The 19,247-nt window shown below is 36.9% G+C and overlaps 4 protein-coding genes across 5 annotated transcripts; 2 read left to right on the top strand and 2 right to left on the bottom strand.

Moving 5' to 3' along the window:
• On the top strand, nucleotides 1,158-7,166 carry LOC109725974 (glycoprotein 3-alpha-L-fucosyltransferase A-like). Its single transcript, XM_020255386.1, has 7 exons — nucleotides 1,158-1,833; nucleotides 2,598-2,758; nucleotides 3,925-4,166; nucleotides 4,444-4,548; nucleotides 5,083-5,239; nucleotides 5,986-6,213; nucleotides 6,635-7,166. The coding sequence occupies exons 1-7, from the start codon at nucleotides 1,513-1,515 to the stop codon at nucleotides 6,888-6,890; spliced, it is 1,470 nt and encodes a 489-aa protein (XP_020110975.1). The 5' UTR covers nucleotides 1,158-1,512; the 3' UTR covers nucleotides 6,891-7,166.
• Nucleotides 7,372-10,702, bottom strand: LOC109725594 (thioredoxin-like 4, chloroplastic). Its single transcript, XM_020254834.1, has 4 exons — nucleotides 10,688-10,702; nucleotides 8,558-9,031; nucleotides 8,081-8,134; nucleotides 7,372-7,599 (listed from the first exon to the last, which is right to left on the bottom strand). The coding sequence occupies exons 1-4, from the start codon at nucleotides 10,700-10,702 to the stop codon at nucleotides 7,489-7,491; spliced, it is 654 nt and encodes a 217-aa protein (XP_020110423.1). The 3' UTR covers nucleotides 7,372-7,488.
• LOC109725503 (protein WEAK CHLOROPLAST MOVEMENT UNDER BLUE LIGHT 1-like) lies at nucleotides 12,924-16,634 on the top strand. 2 transcript variants are annotated; one of them, XM_020254714.1, is made up of 3 exons: nucleotides 12,924-12,987; nucleotides 14,195-14,629; nucleotides 15,050-16,634. In XM_020254714.1, the coding sequence occupies exons 2-3, from the start codon at nucleotides 14,240-14,242 to the stop codon at nucleotides 16,388-16,390; spliced, it is 1,731 nt and encodes a 576-aa protein (XP_020110303.1). In that variant the 5' UTR covers nucleotides 12,924-12,987; nucleotides 14,195-14,239; the 3' UTR covers nucleotides 16,391-16,634. The 2 variants fall into 2 exon arrangements, with proteins under 2 accessions (XP_020110303.1, XP_020110301.1); XM_020254712.1 differs by lacking the exon at nucleotides 12,924-12,987 and adding an exon at nucleotides 13,205-13,335.
• LOC109725516 (galactoside 2-alpha-L-fucosyltransferase-like) lies at nucleotides 16,724-19,210 on the bottom strand. The gene is made up of 2 exons (XM_020254726.1): nucleotides 18,865-19,210; nucleotides 16,724-18,486 (listed from the first exon to the last, which is right to left on the bottom strand). Exons 1-2 carry the CDS (start codon nucleotides 19,064-19,066, stop codon nucleotides 17,039-17,041), a joined length of 1,650 nt encoding a protein of 549 aa, XP_020110315.1. The 5' UTR covers nucleotides 19,067-19,210; the 3' UTR covers nucleotides 16,724-17,038.

Genomic DNA, 19,247 nt, shown 5'->3' on the forward strand with positions numbered 1-19,247 from the left:
GTTGGCCATATACCGAAATTTCGGTTTATAACATTGGCACAGCTATTCCAATTTCAGCTTCTTATTTCTGTATTAGTTACACTTTGTTTGCGGAAAAATCTAGAATGCACCGGATATATTGCTGATATGGCGTTTCCAATTAATAAAATTATTCTCCCTGAATTGATACGTCTCATCATAATTAAAAAAATATTTTTATTGTAATTTTTTTTTTAAATAGAAAAATATAATTGATTTATTATAGATGATGTAGTGGAAGCGTGAAATGGTAGACTTCCTCTTTGTTTGCAGGCATGAATTTTTTGGAAAGATACAGGAGAGAGAGAGAGAGAGAGAGAAAAAAAAAAATAAAGAAAAGCACACATGGTGATGTTATAAAATGATCTTTTTAAACCCTAAAAAATATATTAATTACTCTATAGTGAATAGCATTTATTGTGGTGAAAATATATGAAGGCCCCCTCATCTGTCAGCTATTTATTAATTGGCCTCCTTCAACATCTCTTTTTTCCTTGATGGAGACACCTAATTTTTAATTTTAGCCAAATAAATTAAATTTTAACCATTTTTAAAAAAATTCTTAGACTATAAGCCTTGGATCCTAAATCCTATAAAATAGATTAAGTACCTTGAGGAGAATAAAAATTAAAATTGTTACCTGATAAAAAATAGAAGTTAAAAAACATCAATTTAAAAATAAATAAATAAGTGTTGAAGGGTCTAAGCTTAAAATGGCCTATAGTTGGAAAAAAAAACTTTAGAATGCAGTAGTCACAAGCTAGTCAAAGTATCCTCCTACGATTCACCGATTTAGAAAAATATTTTGATTGTACTATCATAAAAGAAGAGATACGATCGACTGGTTGTAGATGATGTGATGTAACTGTTACATGATAGACTTCAATCATAATAGGATAGGTGAATCTCAGAAAAGGAATTTGATTATTTGAGAATACCATATAAGATTGTTGCATTCTAAACTTTTTTTTTTTCATAAAATAGAGATTTAAAAAGATAAAAAAACAATTTTAAAAAAAATTGATAGTTATCTTTTATGTCATTGGTCGGATTAGATCCGACCGGTCATAAATATTTTACAAAATCATATATTTTTGGGATGGTGGAAGCTTTACCAAAGTCCGCAGTAGTAGTTGGGAAAAAGAAAAAGAAAAAGAAAAAGAGAAGTCCAACTTCGCAGAGATTCCCCAACCGAATTTTATATGTGGACACAAAAAAACAAATGGGTACTCCACAATACATTGTTACAATCATTATTCATTCATGGAAGTTAAAGATTGGTACAATACGGGGTACAGTTCGGGGTACACATAATAGCTTCGCTCCTGCAACCGCGGCGTCCGCATACATAGCTCGATCTTGAAATCTATGCGCCGCCTCCGCGCGCGAGTCGTCGTCAATCGCGGGTGACGAGTCTCATCCGACGACGACGACTACTAACCCATTGCCCTACTCCGCCATTAGTGGGGAAGGGGAGCTCGAGCGATTCGATCCATGGGGGCCTCCACTTCGCAGGGGCAAAGGAGGAGGCGGTGCTCGGGCCTCCTAACCCTAGTCGTCGCCCTCGTCGTCGTCGCCGAGATCTCCTTCCTGGGGCGCCTCGACATGGCCAAGAACGCCGCCGCGGTCCACAGCTGGACCACCTCCCTCTACTTCCCCTCCTCCTCCTCCGACGGCGGCGGCGCCGACGAGTCCTCCGCCGCCTCCGGCGACGAGGAGATCTGGCGATGCGAGGAGCGGTTGGAGAGGGAGGACGCGGTTCCGTACGCTAGGGATTTCGACAAGGACCCCGTCCTCGTCTCCGGAATGGGAAAGGTCCGTGTTTTTGTTTTTTGGGAGTTCCAATTCGGTCCGTCCTTTTTCCTAAATATAGTATGACCTTTCCTTCATTTAGTGTTGGTTTGGTTCTATGTGGGATCTGTTTTAGTTCTCTACCATGTTGATCCACTGTGAGGGATTCGAGAATTCGGTTACTTGAAGCATATCGTACTTGATTTCTTACTGATAGTGTTTGATTTCAAATTTTTGTTGATATGTTTGTGTGGTGAACCACAAAGTTTAATCTACTATTTTGAAGATTGTTACTCTATATTTAGTTATGTTAAACAACGATTTTCTCGAAAAGCCTGAGCTGCTAGAGAATGTTGCTTGAAAACGTTTTGATAGGCCAAGACGTGAAATAACTAAGTGCGAGAAAATTAATAAAAGAATCAAGGACCCTGGCGGGATTCGAACATAGCATTTCCTGCTCTAACGCCAGGTTAAACAACTGTTTTGAAAGTTTAATCTACTAGAAAATGTTGTTTTTGAGTTTTATATTTAACATTTTGTTCATTTTTGAAGCACATAATCACACTCTTGGTGATATTCTAATTGCGACATACTTACATGCTTCATTTCCATGCATTTGCATTAATTGTATTAGGGAGAGTATATTATATTGCCATTGTTGCTGTTCAATGTGAAGAATATTGCAGATTTTTTTTTTTCTTGGCTAATCTTGGAATTAAGTTATTCATCATGAACTCTTTTTCCATTGGGACAACTCCATTTACTATCATTTAGCTTTTACCTTTCAGGATTTTACAACATGTTCTGTGGGCTGTGAGTTTGGATTTGCAGGAGACAAGATTCCTGATGCAACTTTCGGGCAACCTCAAGGTCCGACAGTAGCTAGTATCCTTCGATCGATGGAATCATCACACTATTATGCAGATAACAATGTTGCCGCGGCCCGAAGGTTGTTAACATCAATTGATCTGTCATAAACATGTTTTCTGTGCATTAGTCCTTTTAAACTCGGTTCGTAAGGGTAAATCACAGCTGAAATGTTGCTTCTTCACTGCTCTGGTATCAATAAATGCAAGTTACAAACAAGTCTTTTCCAGGTTCTTTTGAGAGAAAAAGGGTGAACGGACTAGGAAGATATAGATTTTGGTAGCTTAAGTAACCTGTTAACAGGAATAATATTACAAATGCCCTAAACAACTACTTAGGTTTCTATTTTCTCTATTTTTTTTTCCTTCTCAGTCACTTCTCCGCAAGTGTTACTTGCCAGTTATTAGTAAACTGAATACCCTATATATAATTAACATATTTTCGCTAATTTTAATGTGTGTGATGACATATCTTTTTTTGGACCTGCCCAAATGGCTGAACCTATTCTCGAAACCAATGTTTATTCAGTATCTATGCCCCAATTTAATTCAGTTGTCAGCATATGGTAATTCACGATATTTCGCCCTAGGGAAACTAATACTCTCTTTGAATTTATTTCCTAGCTGAACGACTAATGCAAGTATTGATGATTGATTGTGCTTGCCTTTGTTTACTTTGTGATATAACTAGGTGATTTTTGCATAACGGTTAACATATGAAAAACACCCGTGAAACTAGGAGTCCGCAGAAATAAATGAATTGAAGAAAAGAATGTTGGTTTTGACAATCTAAACTAGAGTGACATATAACTGACATCCCAAGACTTTCATCTTCAGAACTGAGGTGCAAGAGCTGCAATTCTCATTCTCTGCTTACAGGCAGATAACTTTGGCCCATTCATGAAAAGAATCAGTTTTGGCTATGCATTATTAGTAACTATACATAGTGTTTTTTTTTCCCCCGTTGAGCTAGGGTCTTGAATTAACTCATTTTAGGAAGAGTTTCATTGAAATCACCTAGGCCTGGTTAATATAAAACGTCTATGCTGGGTTGTTTCTTAGTGACAGGAACTATCTGTGCAGTAAAAAATAACTTAATATACACCTTCCTGTGTGTGTGTCTTTTTCATAATAATTCGTTTTGTTTTGGACATTAGAGTTGTTGGATTGACTGGTGTCTGGTGCACATGCTCGAGATTCAAAATTGACAAATGATTGTTTTTCTTTTCTTTCTCTTTTTGTGCGCTAGGAGAGGGTTCCAAGTCGTTATGACAACCAGCCTTTCCTCAGATGTACCGGTTGGTTATTTCTCGTGGGCTGAGTATGATATTATGGCACCTATGCAGCCAAAAACTGAAGCAGCTCTTGCAGCTGCTTTCATTTCCAATTGTGGGGCCCGCAACTTCCGCTTGCAAGCCCTCGAGATGCTTGAACAGATGGGTATTAAAATAGACTCATATGGTGCTTGTCATCGAAATCGTGATGGAAGAGGTATATATTTTTGCATAAGAAGCACTGACAACAAACATTTATTTGTCCTTTGATCTTTTGCATAGTTGTCTGTGAAATCTTTCATTCTGCACCCAGTTCTTAAAATCAGAACTTCCCACTTATTCTGATTGCATATCTTTTTCTTGGTTCCTTGATCAAAATCTAATCAGAATCAGTACCGCGTTTTGGCCAGTTGATATAAAGCAATTACTCGGCTGTGTTCTTCTTCTTATTATCCTGGCAACACGTGCTTATGCCTCTTCTCTTCATCATACAGTTGACAAAGTGGAAGCTTTGAAGAAGTACAAATTCAGCTTGGCATTTGAAAATTCTAATGAGGAGGATTATGTCACAGAGAAGTTCTTTCAGTCCCTTGTAGCAGGTGTGCTGATCAGACCACTAGCTCATTTGGTTATTATATCATTAGAATTCAATCCCTTAGTTTTTCTGTTAAGCCAACGGTAACATTCTTTGCATGCTTAATGCATTCTATACCACCAACACAGCGAATGTACTTGTAAATTCACAAGCAAATTGACCAAGTTTTATGGTTTCATGGCTTTACATTAATTGGTGTGATCTACTGTCCATAGACCTCTTACCTTTTTATATTTACGTTGAACCATATGTCAAGGACATCCTTTTGGTAATCTAGCTTCATGAGAACTTCCCTCGAGTCTTTTTAATTGATCATCCTAGGTAGTTCTTTTACAAATGCAAAAGCTATTAGGAGAAGGCGATACTTTATTATGGCTTTAGAATATTCCTCCTTGCTGCTGAACTGAAAAACAGAACTTTAGTGTAACTGATACATTATTACAAAGCTCTATATGTATTGATATGTTCTATGCCCTGAGTCCGCAGATCCGTACGTGGAATGTTGCATTTATTAAGCACACACTTTTGATTGTGACAGGGTCTGTCCCAGTAGTCGTTGGTGCTCCAAATATACAAGATTTTGCTCCTGCTCCTGGTTCCATATTGCATATTAAAGAACTTAGTGATGTTTCTTCAATTGCTCAAACCATGAAACATCTTGCTGCAGATCCTGATGCCTACAACCGTACTATGAGGTTAGACTGATGCTACTTTTAACATTTCTTTTAGATGACCGTGCCTCAACATACTTTTCTTACTATTTTTCCAATTTTATTTCTTTTTCTTTTCTTTGTTTTTCTTTTTTTCATCTAATTAGAGCGAAAGAAATTTGGCCGACATAATTGCTGCCTATATTTTTGTAATATCTATTTGTAATATGGTTCTAATTGTGGTTATCAATATAACTCAGTAGACACTCTTTCTTTTACCATTAAATGATGCTGCAAATAGGAACAGCTGGAGAGGGTTTTGGGGATGCAGTTTCAAATTTTACCACTCGGATCCAATACTTTGAATAATAAGGTTTTAGTATACTCATATGTTACCATCTGTAGCTTGCTTCTTGCATTTCCTGAGTTGAGTTACTTGTGCAGTTGTGCGTGATATAACTAAACTAAGAAGCATCATAGTTTCAAAAATACTACATTGATGACTTCAAGTTGGTGAGGACTTTTGAATAGGAGTGAGTAAATAATACGGTGGTTGATAGGTTTGAACAACTTTCTCCTTTTTACTGTAGAAGCCTCAGTAGTTTTGCTTCCCCTCATTCAACGAAGCTCTTGTCATGCTGTTCATGCTAGAGACACTCTCTATATAAAATCTGTGAAATGCTGAAAGTCTTGTTGAATGACGCGATAATATAATGTGTGGCAACAATTCAGGTGTGCAGTGGGTTTAATATTTTCATTCTATTTGACTTGGGTGTTTGTGTTTTGTGCAGGTGGAAGTTCGAAGGCCCATCGGATTCATTTAAGGCCCTTGTCGACATGGCAGCGGTGCATTCATCATGTCGGCTCTGCATACATCTTGCGACGAAAATCCGAGAAAAAGAAGAGAAGACTGCTAAATTTCAGAATCGCCCCTGTAGCTGTTCGAGCAACAAAGGGACTGTATACCACCTGTTTGTTAGAGAACGAGGTCGTTTTGAGATGGAGAGCATATTTCTCAGGTATATATTATCGGCTTATTTTGTTTTTTGTGTTCTGTTACATGTTTGACTACTCGTGAAGAATCAGAACAATCTAGCCCTAGCATGCTTTTTGCAAAAGTGTAAGGCACTACGCTTATGAGGCAATTTTATTTTGGTTAATCATACACTTCAAATAACTCCAGCGACGAATATATATATATATATATATATATATATATATATATATATATATATATATATATAATTTGTATGAACAACTACAAAATTATTACAAAATACTGTCATTCCAAATTGCAAGCTGTGATACGTAGTATATCCAAACTATCACCACACCCTGTTATTCTGATTCATTCACTGTTCATAGTTAAAGAGCTTTTGGTTTTGCTGCTTCATTTTAATAATGTATTGATAATTATCTTCTGTGTATGCTGTGTGGCAGATCGGACAAATTAACTGTAGAAGCATTAGAGTTTGCAGTGCTTGAAAAGTTTAGATCCCTGAATTATGTGCCTATATGGAAGAATGAAAGACCAGCAAGTATAAGAGGAGGCGATGAGTTGAAGATATATAGAATTTACCCGGTCGGCTTGACCCAAAGACAAGCATTGTACAGCTTCAAGTTTAAGGATGATGCGGATCTCAAGAGATATATTAAGAACAACCCTTGCACAAAGCTTGAAGTGATTTTTGTATAGCCAGGGACCTGCGACTGCTTCTGATACATCTACAGTAAGTTTTCCACGCTTGGAAAACTCCTGATTTTAGCATAATTGTCACTTTTTTATATTAATCTTATTTTTTTGTTAGATTAATATGATAAATAGGTGATTTGAGGACAGTATAAACTTGTCTCGCTTCTTTGTTGTAAAGCAATGGCTTTTTTCTTATTCTAAAGTTAGACAAGCTTCAGATGTTGTATTAATATCTTAACACCATATCATTATAAAGTGAGGAAATTGCTTTGAGTATAAGATTTTTGGCTTTACGGGAGTCGTATGTTCGAGTCTTCGACTATATGCATTCTCCTATTTACCAAATATGTGAGAGAATGGAGTTAAAACTTCCTAAGGAACCACTTCATGAGAATTTTCGTGCTTCGATTTATCTGTAATTACTTGCAGAGGATTTCAGTGAGAACAGTATTTGTAGAAAATGAGAAGCAGGTTTTCTTTCACTTTTCACTTTGTCTAGATCAAAGAATTTTCGACAAAGATAATATACATTACTTGAATGAGGTCCATTTTTACATTTATTGAGTTCTATGAGTTTTATAAAACTATACAACAACACAATTTAATCTGTAGAAGTATATTTGCGAATTGCAGCAATAATTCGTTCCTTATCTCGCGTCGCAAATGCTTCTAACAGAACCCCATCTTTGTAGAAGTGAAACAGTGGAACTACCTGCATGAAATGAATTAAACAGTTTGAGTAAATAGAGATCAGAAATTAGAATATTTGTATACTCAGTATTTAGTCTATAAATGTTTAGTTACCACTTGTAAAATGATGCCTATTCCTTGTTGCTGTACTATTATCACGTAAAAAACAAAGCAAACATTTCTGAATACATAAAAGAAAATGTGTCACATAGAGATATATATAGGAAGAGTTTAATAATTTGTAGGACAATTAGGCTTCTTTTTTTTTTTTTGTTAAAAGGCAAAACATAGAATCACACACATGTACAGGGGTTTGGTTAGTTAACAAAGACAAAAAGGAATGCGCAAACGTAAGTGCATGATAAACTGTATAAACGCGATGTAAAATAGTCTCCATTATGAGCTACATATAATCTTCTATACAGTACAAGTTATTACAACCTTTTCTTTATATGTGACTTATATATATATTTGCATGATTTGATCAGTATCAGGAGAAATACCTTAATGCGAAGTCTCTCTGCAACCTCTGATTGCTCATCATATTCATCAATAACCTAATTATCCAATAAAAATAACGAAATTAATGAGTTATAAAATCCGATATCAGTGTAGCAATTTATTACGTGAACAATCAATTTGTTTTAGTCGATGACCTTATCCAAAATTTCGCCAAATTCTACGAGTAGTGAACTAAAAAAGATCAAACCTTTGAGCTTCTTGTCATTAGGAAACTTCAAAATATATATTCGTTTCTAAGCTAAAATCAAAAGAAAAATCCAAAAGTTTATATTATCTTTTGCGCTTAACTATAATACAATAAAAAAGAAGCTTCATAGTCTATCATAAATATTATTATTGCTTGACTACTTACATCCTTAACATACAAGCTATTTATATACTTTAATCAACTTATAAATCTTATACTAGAATACAGAATCATAAAGAAAATTTGAAGGGCTTTGGGCATAAGAAGCTACATTGTGCTTCAAGAAGACGACGTCGGCGTCGCCGCGATCGCCGGCGCGCTTGCAGAGCTTGGCGAAGCCCTGCTGGATGTATTTGCAGCTCCCGCAGGAGGTGCGGTAGAAGTCGACGACGACGAGCGCGTTTCTCTCCTTGGCCCTCTCCAGAATCCTCCGGAACTCCTCCTCCGTCGCGAACTCCGCCACGCACTCCACGGGGCACACCTCGTCCTCGCCCTCGCCGAGCGCGGGTGGAGCGGCATTGAAGGCGCCGCCGCCGCCGCCGCTGCAACGGAGCGCGGGGACGGGGCGGGGGTTCGAAGAGGCGATGAGTCGAACAGGTGGTGGGCGCGCGCGGGAGATGGTGGTGGTGGTGGTGGTGTGGGGGGGTTTGGGGAGGGAGCGGGGGAGTTGGGGTGGGAGAGTGGGGGAGGTGTTGGTGGTGGTGGCGAAGCGGAGTAGGAGAGAAACGGGCGATGCATTGTCTTCCTACGGGATCTGGATAAGGCCGGCGTTGCGTTGGTTCTCGCTGTGGTGGCTGTGATCGATTGAATGAGTGGCTGTTACGTTCTCGCAGGAGAAAATATATATAAAACATTATGTTTTATTATATATATATATATATATATATATATATATATATATATATATAGAGTTTAGAATACTTGTAAAAGTATCACCTAAGTGATACTTGTGTGTTTTTAGCCCTTAGATGAAGAGATGTGAGGTTGAGATGATGGTGGTAGGTGGTGGTAGTTGGTGGTAGGTGGAATAGTGTTTGATCCAAGGACTATTAGTAATCAAAAAGTAGATCCAATGGTTAAAAACACACAAGTATCACTTGGGTGATACTTGTAAAAGTATTCTAGCCCTACTCTATATATATATATGAACTAGGCTAATATACTATTAATAGCACCAAGTCATTAGTGCTACCAAGTTTTTGGCCATTGGATTAAGAGATGTGCGGTTAGGATGATGTGGGCTCTCTAGGGTTGAGTGGGTGGTTGGTTAAATAATATGATCTAACGGTTGAAAATGATCAAAATGGTAGATCTAATGGTGGAAAATTTGGTAGCACCAAGTGTTTCATGCTATTAATAGCATAGTACCCGGACTATATATATATATATATATAGAGAGAGAGAGAGAGAGAGAGAGAGAGAGAGAGAGAGAGAGAGAGAGAGATGTGAGCTAGAATACTATCGATAGCAAACCGACACTTTTGTTACCCATTTGTTTTGGATGATAGAGCCACCAAATTGATGATCGGCACCGTTGAACATGATCTATACCATTTGAAATATTTAGAAATCAAATTTCATACATTTTCGATACTGTTTTCTTATCCATCGAGTGGATACAAAAATGAACGGCTAAAAATGAACATTCTTAAAAAAATGATGATAGGAGTCTTATAATCAAGATTAAGAGTATAGATCTTGTTTTAAATAGTTTAAAAAATTTTTTAACAAAAATTCAATTGATTTGGATATCTTTTCGCCGTTAAACGAGAAAACGTCTCATATCGACCATTAAAATTATAAATTTTGAAACCCTTTTGATCATTAGGCAAATGATGGCGAAAAAATTTGAAATTTGATTTCTAACACTTCAAGTGGTATAGATCATGTTCAACGGTGTCGATCGTCGATTTGGAGGCTCAATCATCGAAAACAAATGGGTGGCAAAAATGCCGGTTTGCTATCGATAATATTCTAGCTCAACTCTATATATATATATAAAATTGAGCTTCTATGCTAAAAGTATCTAAGTTATTGGTGCTTGTAGATTTTTGGCTATTGGGTTAAGGAATGTGTGGTTAAAATGATGTGGACCCCGTAGGATTGAGTGAGTGGTTGGTTGAATAGTATAATCTAACAGGTAGAAACGATCAAAGGGATAAATCTAACGGTAAACAAATTATAAATACCAAGTACTTGATGCTTTTACTAGCACCATAACTGGACTTTCTCTCTCTCTCTCTCTATATAGAGAGAGAGAGAGAGCTCCTAAAAGTATCAAGTATGTGCCGTTAGAATGATAGTGATACTTTAGGATTTAATGGGTAGTTGATTCAATAATATGATCTAACAAGTAGAAATGGTAATGATAAAAAAATTACAAGCATTAAATATTTGGTACTTTTATAAGCATCATAGTCGGACTTTATATATAAATACATATATAGGAGTTGATTTAGCCGTCGAATTGTGTAAAGATTCGTGCAACACTATTAATAATGTGTCCTATTAAATCTTTTTTATTAGTACTGTAGTAATTTTAAAATGATCCGACGGCTAAAAATCACAAGCAAGTTGATGTTCTATGCTTTTAACTACTAGATATTTTGAAATAACTTTTAAAAAAAATGCTACTTGTACACTCCAAAAGAGAGTATATGATCTACACCTCTGTATTTGAGAGTTTACAAATTTTTTAAAATTTTTTATTATTTCTTTAAAAAAAAAGTAAACAAGATAAGGACCAACTTTTGGCCCTTAGACGAATGGGATGTAATTTTTAGAGGTTGTCAGTAGCATTGCTTATTTTTTAGGCTAAATTTTATTAAAAATCCCTCTTGCAGTTTAGCTACCATCTCAATAACTCATGAATAAAAAAAATATATGTTAACCTGCAGTTTGCCACCATCTCTTATAGATTCAAAATTTTAAAAGATTGATAAATTAGATTGTAAAACTTTTTCAAAGTAGGTTGGTATATCACATTGTTCCACATCTGAATATATATTTAAATTTGCAATTGAATAAACAAATTAGAATTTAGACAAAAGAGACATTTTGTTTGGCTGATATTATAAAAAATTGGTAGTTTATTTTGTAATTTTATTCAATGTATGTGATTCTATTACAGTATTTATAAGTAACTTCATCTACAAAATTATTTTTACAAATTAAGTTTATTGGTAATTTCAATAATCATTCGAAATAGCTGGACTTATTTAAAATAATGGTGAAGTGTAGAAGATAGTTGAGTAATTTTTAATACAGGTCAAGACCTAAAGTAGCATAGGACATTTTATAATTTAGAAAGCTATAAATCATACATCCTCTCATCCTAGAATTTAGAAAACTCTTTGAATTTTTAGTATTAAAAAAAATTGATAAAATAAGATCCTATTATGAGCCCTTGAATATGAGATGTAAGTTTTATACTCATTTTTTGTGTTAAATATGAAAATGTTTAAACACCATTCTCTAATAGCTTAAGCTTTTAGAGTACAACGGTTGTTTTACATGGTATCAGAGCAGGAGGTCCTGAGTTCGAATCATGCCAGGCTCCTAGCATATTAATTTCCTCCTATTTAATTCAAGCCCACGTCATGGGCTAACAAAACAAGTCTCGAGCCCAGACTCTAAAAGCTTAAGCTTTTAGAGTACAACGGTTTTTTCACATGGTATCAGAGCAGGAGGTTCTGAATTCAAGTCACGCCAGGCTCCTAGTATATTAATTTCCTCCCATTTAATTTAAGCCCACGTCATGGGTCGATTAAAAAGTCTCGAGCCCAGACGTGAGGGAGAGTGTTAAATATAAAAATATTTAAACACCGTTTTCTAACAGCTTAAGTTTTTAGAGTACAACGGTTATTTCACATAGAACGGTGTTTAAATATTTTTATATTTAACATTTTGGTATACAAATAGCAGTGCTCGTACCTATGGTATAAGTGTAAAGTTTACACCCACTAAATTTTTGTGGTTTATATCTTTTCACTTGTCTTGCTCTTATTTTTTTAAAAAAACTAAAATGCGGGAGAGGTTTTGCCAACCTTTCGATGTAGTGATGCAACATTTACACACCAATACAAGGAATGTACAGCAGTACAGATAGTATATATATTTTTTAATTGAAAATTCCTAAACTTTTAATTTTAGATATTTTACCAAATTAACTAATTACTTTCAGATTTAATAGTTTAAATTCTTTTATAGTTAACAACATTGAATTAATTAACTATTAATAGCTAATTCGGCCACAAAATTTAACTAAATTTCAACTTAACTATAGAAACTCAAATAAAAAAGATTTAGAGGTTAAAAAGGTCTATTTCAACTTTTTAACTTTGGACTTTGTAAAATCAAGTGCTTTTAGTTAGATAAAATACAAATTTTACGAAATTTATTAATTTCATATATTTTTAAGCAAGTAAAACTGTAATAATTAACAGCTAATAGATACTTCATCTATGTTTTTTTTAAAATTTTTAACTTATCTAATTTGAATAGAAAAGTAGAAAAACTAATAGAAGAGACATAAAATTTGTCTCTAAAAAAAAAGTGTAATTACCAAAACAAAAACTAGCTTGTCAAATCGATAATAGAGAATTACGGAGGACGCGTCCACTAATTTTTCTGAATCTCGATGGTCGAACTCGTGATTTCGAAAAAGTCGTCGGTGTCTGCATTTCTTTCGACGTCAAAGTTGTAAGATTATTCGAACTTTTATTTACAATTGTACGAAAATCCATCTTTCAATTTTTTTGAGTTGAGAAGCGAAATTGAGTTATCAAAAATCACAAGTTTCTCGCTCTTTGACTTTTCGGTTCAAAACAGCCTCTATTTTCGTTGAGATAGTTTAGTGACAATTTATTTTAATATAAAAATAGTTTCCGCGAATATCAACAAGGTAATAAAACAACAGATTTAGGAGGAACCCAATAAGGGAAAATGAGGTGCTCCTCATTCAAGGTTTTTTCCCTAATTTTTCCTTATCTTTTTCATCTCATTGCTTCTCTCAACGGTGCAAAAGAGAAGGCATTTTTATTATCCGAGGTAAGTTTTTTGCTGTTAATTTTTTATTTTTTTAATCCTTTTTTTAATATGTAATAATGGCACCGATCTCACAGTTCGTAGTTTATGATTATAAATCTGAGACCTACGATCTTCAATGTGATCATTGGGTATTTGTTAGGGAATGTTAGAATCATTGTAAATTTTATTATTGTTATTATTTTGTTTAGTAATGAAGGTTGAATCACACAAAAGATGTTGTAATTGTGAACATAGAGAATCATCCTATGATTGTTCATTCACAAATATAGTCATATCAATATGGACGTTTTTACTTTGGGTCAAATCAAGTTAATTGAATATTGTCGAATTTTGTCAGTAAATAGCGACCAGATTTAATGAATTTATCTGTTAATATCAAAATCACATCTATATTATTCACCGCAATGTTGGGCCTTATGTCGTGGGGCGGCCGATCACCATATATATGTAGTCTGACGACCTTCTTTCGTCAGCAAAGGACGGATTAAAGTTCGGCATTTCGATCGAAAATGACTGTCGAATATAACGGAGATTTAAATCTTAGCAAAATGATTATGTTAAATGCTTAAGGTCAATAGAGATATAGGGAGAGGTTGGACTTGGTTGTAAGTTAGTTTTGAGCTATTCTAAAATCACCTGATTTGTTCAGAACAATTATTCCTAATCTTTTGTTGTATTATGCATATTAGGAGAGATAATTTGAGTTATTTCTAATAGCAGTTGTCTCAGTTAGATTCTTCCTTTGCAATTGTAAAACCAATTTCTTACAAATTAGTTCAGTTTTTGCCGCGTTCGAATACGTGTTTTATTGATTTAGGACTTATCATACTTTCTCTGATTCCTTTTTTCCCCTCCTTAGAATCAGATATGATTTACAAGTTGTTAGTTTTCTATCTTCAACGAAATGGAGCAAATAACAGAAGCAAATGCGAGTTCTTCTCAAGAATATGATCCTTCCACTCCTTTTTCATCAATGGAAAGTCCTACTAATCCAGAACCTCTTACTTCGCCATTCGTCAATGAAACAATTCATTCTCCTCATCAGCAATGCGAAACAAAGGATTCTATAATGTTGGTTCCAGAAACTTCTATGTTGGATACATCGATAAGTCCCGAATCTGAACCAGACCAATCAGAAGATACGAATTCTATCGCAGTTGCTGAGCACTTAAAAGATGTCGAGTTAGGTCGAGGCCTTATTGATACTGCAGCGCCTTTTGAATCTGTTCGCGAGGCTGTAAGTAAGTTCGAGAGTATTGTTGATTGGAAAGCTCAGAAGGCCATAATTTTGGAGGTAAAACTTTTTATTCATTGTGTCGAATATGTTACGCATTGTTCGGCACTGTTCTTCGCTTAGAAGAAAACCTATATCATTTAACATTTTCTATTGGTATCACTATCAACTTTGTCTCACAAGTGTTTATATGTTTTCTTTTGACAATTCACATTTCTGCTAGTTAGATGTGCTTGCTTGGATCAATGTTTTCCTTGCATAAATATTTGCTGCGGAAAGATCAAAATTAATCCCAATTTGCTTTCAAAAAGAATCTGCTCATTTTTTTTATACCAACTTCTTTTGCCTGCCTTTTTCTTGAACTGTAAGATTTCCTGAATGGACTTAAAAAAAAAAGAAGAAAAAAAGGAGAGAGAAAATATTGGCAACTCAAAAGAAGTTGTTCTGATCATCTTTGTTTGTTGTATTCCCTTGTAAAAGAGGCGCGAGAATGTCGAACTCGAACTCAAGAAGGCGCAGGAAGAAATTCCGGAGTACAAAAGTAAACTAGAAGCTGCAGGAGCAGCTAAAGCAGAAGCACTGAAGGACCTTGATAGCGCCAAGAGACACATGGATGAACTTAAACTAAGCCTGGAAAAGTCCGAAACGCAAGAAACTCAAGCCAAGCAGGATTCAGAACTCGCCGAGCTCCGCTTCGAAGAGATGAAAAAAGGAATCACCGGTAAGGAGAGCTTTGCAGCAAAGGCGCAATTAGCACTCGCCAAAGAGAGGCATTCGAAAGCTGTTTCGGATTTGGTATCGGTAAGAGAAGAGATAGAATCTCTCCATGGTGAGTACATTTCTTTAGTTAGTGAGAGGGATATTGCAATAAGAAAAGCTGAAGAGGCTATTGATAAGTCTATAGAGATTGAGAAAGTTGTTGAGGATCTTACTCTGGAGCTGATCACAATGAAGGAATTGTTGGATTCTGCACATTCTGAACACCTTGAAGTAGAGGAGCAAAGAATTAACTTTGCACTGGATTGGGATACAGAGAATAATACATTGGAGAGTGATCTTAGAAAAGCTGAAGGGGAAATGCGACAGCTTAGCGAACAGCTTTTATCGGCAAATGATCTTAAGTCGAGATTCGAAACGGCTTCTACATTGTTGCTTAATCTAACAGCTGAGGTAGCTTCTTATGTGAAAAGAGAAGTTTATAAAGATCAAGAAGGACCAACTAATGATAGTGACAGGATAAGCCTACAAGTGAAGTTAGTGGCGGCCCAAAACGAGCTCAAGGAAGTAAAAGCTAAAACCGAGAGGTCGAAATCCAAAGTGGATCATTTACGAGCCGTGGCTTCTGCTTTGAGAGCTGATATCGAAAGAATGAAGGCAGCTGAGGGCTTCCACAATGGCATTGCACTTCCGGTAGAATACTACAACACGATTTGCAAGAAAGCCCGTGAGGCCGAGGAAATTCGCAACAAGAGGGTCATATCTGCGATCGAGCAAATTGAGGTAGCAAGGAAATCTGAATCAAAAATTAAAGAGAAGTTACGGGAAACAAATATGAAGATCGAAGGGATAACGAGAACGATGAGAACTGCTTTGGACAAGGCGGAGAAAGCGAAGGAAGGGAAATTGGCTTTAGAGACAGAGCTGAGGCAGCAGAGAGCAGAATATGAATTGCGAAGAAGAGGAGGAACTGTTCCTGCTATATCTAATTTGGAAAGAAACGATGCGGAAAACTCTACAAATTTTGCGAAAATGCGTAGGAGATCCTTCTTTCCGCAGGTAGTCATGTTTTTGGCAAGAAGGAAAGCTCAGTCTTTGAGGTAATGCATTGCATCACTTTGTTCTTTTTATATGGTAATAAGAATTCAGAACAATTATCATAAATTTAAGTGTTACAATTTGGTATTATATCTTGAATCCTTGAGAGCTGTTCATAAATGATTGCAGCCACTATGCGCATTTTTGTTGTTATCTTTCTCGTCCAAGCTGTAGATCTGTTATGTTCTCTTTCAAAATTTAGTCAAAAGATTGAGCTTTTATCATTCTTGTCCAATTGTTTAATGCATAGACAGGGGTTTGTGGAAGTTTTAGTGAGAACTGATCTTGCAATTAAATCTTCTTGCTTAGTAAGTTGACATTGATGCTTTGTCTGCATAAGAAATATTTGGTACTAGAATGTAATTATCCAAATAATAATCTTTGAACAGAAGCAAAAATAAAGAAGAATCTACATTTTGAACATTTCATAACATGTGATATTAAAACCATGGCAAGAAGCAAACAATTGAAGAACTAAACAAAAATCGGGATCAGTTTCTGAAAACCAGTACTGGAAAACTATTTAGAAGTTCGTTAAGTGATCCGACAATTAGGATATATATATATATATATATATATCAGGAACATGCTATAATTCATCTGAAAGATTTTAGAGTCCTAGTATCATTGATGATGAGAGGGACAAGCGAATCGCTAGTCAAATAACTTAATGCCTTGGCCAACGTCCTCGCAATGCCTCACATGCCGTACGATCGCTCCCATATCCACATTCTTCTTCGCCTTGCAATCATATGAGGGGGGTGCATGGAAACATGGCTCCATCGACATGGCGCGAACACAAGGTGGGTCAGGTGCCTTCTGGTCTTTCGGGCTCAGCAGAATCCACGGCTTCAGTCCAGCAAGTCCTTGACTTATGTACCCGAATGTCGACCAACCGCTCGTGATCAGAACATCACAGTAGCTCAAGAGGTACATCTCTGCTAGCGCTTTCTGATTATGCGACTGCTTGTCTGTTTTCTGTTGCTCTTCATGGGTCGGCTGGTATACGCTGATGATCTCCCCGGTTGCGGTTGTATGCTCGAAGTACATGGATTTGATCCTTTCGTAGTACTCCGAATAGAGAGAAGTCACGAGAATTGCCTTCGATTTTGCTTTATCTCTTCTCGAGGCAGCAAATGTCGCATTGAGATTGATACCAGGCAATAGGTTCTCTTGACGAGAGCATGCGATGATCTGATTGAAGAAGTTTTCTGATGAAATCGGTAGCCACGAAAACGTTCTGATTTGAATGCCGACCTTCTCCTCGGCCATAGCTAGATAAGATGTGTAGTATCTTGCAACCATTCCCCAAACTGCGTTGGTTGGGTGGAAAAGATACCGACCCACGTGGTGAAATACAGTTTCTTTTTCCGGAAACATCCACCGGAGTTCTTCTTCAAATTGCGGGATTAGAAACATCGACGGCACAAAATACATATCTGATGTAAGCAGTAGCCAATTGATCTTTTTGAGTACTAGTTGATCTTCGTCGCAGAAGAAGAGCCTATCCGTGTGTTCGTAATCGTGCTGCAAATGGACATAAACATACGGGGGAAGGGACTCGGACATGACTTTAGCATCCTGCTTTATCTTCTTGTTCTTTAGCAAGTTTCCGTAACTTTGTTCGGTACCCAAACGAAGGCTCGACAAGTCTTTTACGGGAAAGTCGGAGGGAAGAACCCAAGATGTCCCAGGAAATGGCTCGCAGAAGAGATCGGTTAAGTCCTCGGTTTGGTGGATGAGGAGGACCCTGTTCGTGACGAGAGCATAGAGGAATGCGGAGGCGATGGTGAGCATGCGATTGCCTAAGCCATTGAAAGGCGCCCACACGACGTAGTTGCACTCCATGAGGTTCATGCTGTGCCCGGAGTTGAGTTGCGTGATCGACTTGCGGTAGAGCGCGGTGTTGGGGCCACATCTTTTGTGCAATGCTTCATATTTGCGGAGTCTGGAGAGCAAGTAGGAGGATGGTGAGTGGGGCGTGGGCTTGCGGAAATGACACGACTGGTAACGACTTATGCAGGATTGCTCGTCGAAGCCAGGGGCGATCAGGCCGCCGAGACGACTGTCCCTTGGCAGACTCAGTGCCGCGTCTTCTGAACCTATAAGAGAGATTCAAGTAAGTTTATCACTCATTTGTTTGATCATTAAATTATAATGCTATCACTTTCCCCTGCTTAACTTGTGAAGAATAGGAACTAGGCTGATAGGATGGCAGCAAAGGATGGAACTATCCTGAACATAACATCTAGGTAAAGCTTTTCATCTATGTACTTATGATCCTAGAAGTTATATAGTTGCACCTCACATAATGTGATAATAATATTTTTGTATAGAAGTAGCAGCATACTAATATCTGTAACTTGAACTTAAGCAAGCTCTAGATGTATCTGAATGAAAAGATTTTAGTGCTTCTTCGGACAGCTACACTCAAAGTCGTACTCCTGCAAAAATGCGAGCTAATATAGTTGTGCGGTTACCTCGATGCGCCGTTTTGTCGACAAAGCCTTGATGCACCGCCATGCTTACTCTCTGAAGCCAAACTGTCGATGAGTTCCACTGGCCGCCGCTGCAGAGGAAGACGAGGAGCGGCAGAGTCATCAGGCAGCCGATCAGCACCACCGACGGCCAGACGGCTCCGAATGCCGATTGCGGGACTGCAGATGGCTTTTGGCTCCTCATTCTCTTCTCATCCACTCTCACTCCTAAGAAACTTGCTAGATCCCACTCTCTCTATAAAATGGGCCTTAGATCATGTAAGCTCCCTCATTAGTGAGAAAAAGCTGCTAAGTCAAGCACAATAACGTAAGATCCAAACCTTCTTAAAATTATCACCTCTATTTAAGTGCATGGTGGCTTTGAG

The sequence above is a fragment of the Ananas comosus genome, linkage group 20 (assembly GCF_001540865.1).
Source record: "Ananas comosus cultivar F153 linkage group 20, ASM154086v1, whole genome shotgun sequence".
NCBI classification, from domain to species: Eukaryota; Viridiplantae; Streptophyta; class Magnoliopsida; order Poales; family Bromeliaceae; genus Ananas; species Ananas comosus.

What these genes read in the sequence shown, in the direction of transcription:
- LOC109725974 (XM_020255386.1), top strand. Translation starts at nt 1,513, where the DNA reads ATGGGGGCCTCCACTTCGCAGGGGCAAAGGAGGAGGCGGTGCTCGGGC. An exon ending in TCGAAATCGTGATGGAAGAG is followed by an intron (nt 4,167 to 4,443) that starts GTATATATTTTT and finishes TTCATCATACAG; the next exon opens with TTGACAAAGTGGAAGCTTTG. An exon ending in GCCTACAACCGTACTATGAG is followed by an intron (nt 5,240 to 5,985) that starts GTTAGACTGATG and finishes TGTTTTGTGCAG; the next exon opens with GTGGAAGTTCGAAGGCCCAT.
- LOC109725503 (XM_020254714.1), top strand. Translation starts at nt 14,240, where the DNA reads ATGGAGCAAATAACAGAAGCAAATGCGAGTTCTTCTCAAGAATATGAT. An exon ending in AGAAGGCCATAATTTTGGAG is followed by an intron (nt 14,630 to 15,049) that starts GTAAAACTTTTT and finishes CCCTTGTAAAAG; the next exon opens with AGGCGCGAGAATGTCGAACT.
- LOC109725594 (XM_020254834.1), bottom strand. An exon ending in TCGTCTTCTTGAAGCACAAT is followed by an intron (nt 8,135 to 8,557) that starts GTAGCTTCTTAT and finishes TTGGATAATTAG; the next exon opens with GTTATTGATGAATATGATGA. An exon ending in CAGAGAGACTTCGCATTAAG is followed by an intron (nt 7,600 to 8,080) that starts GTATTTCTCCTG and finishes CATTTCATGCAG; the next exon opens with GTAGTTCCACTGTTTCACTT.
- LOC109725516 (XM_020254726.1), bottom strand. Translation starts at nt 19,066, where the DNA reads ATGAGGAGCCAAAAGCCATCTGCAGTCCCGCAATCGGCATTCGGAGCC. An exon ending in CGACAAAACGGCGCATCGAG is followed by an intron (nt 18,487 to 18,864) that starts GTAACCGCACAA and finishes TCTCTCTTATAG; the next exon opens with GTTCAGAAGACGCGGCACTG.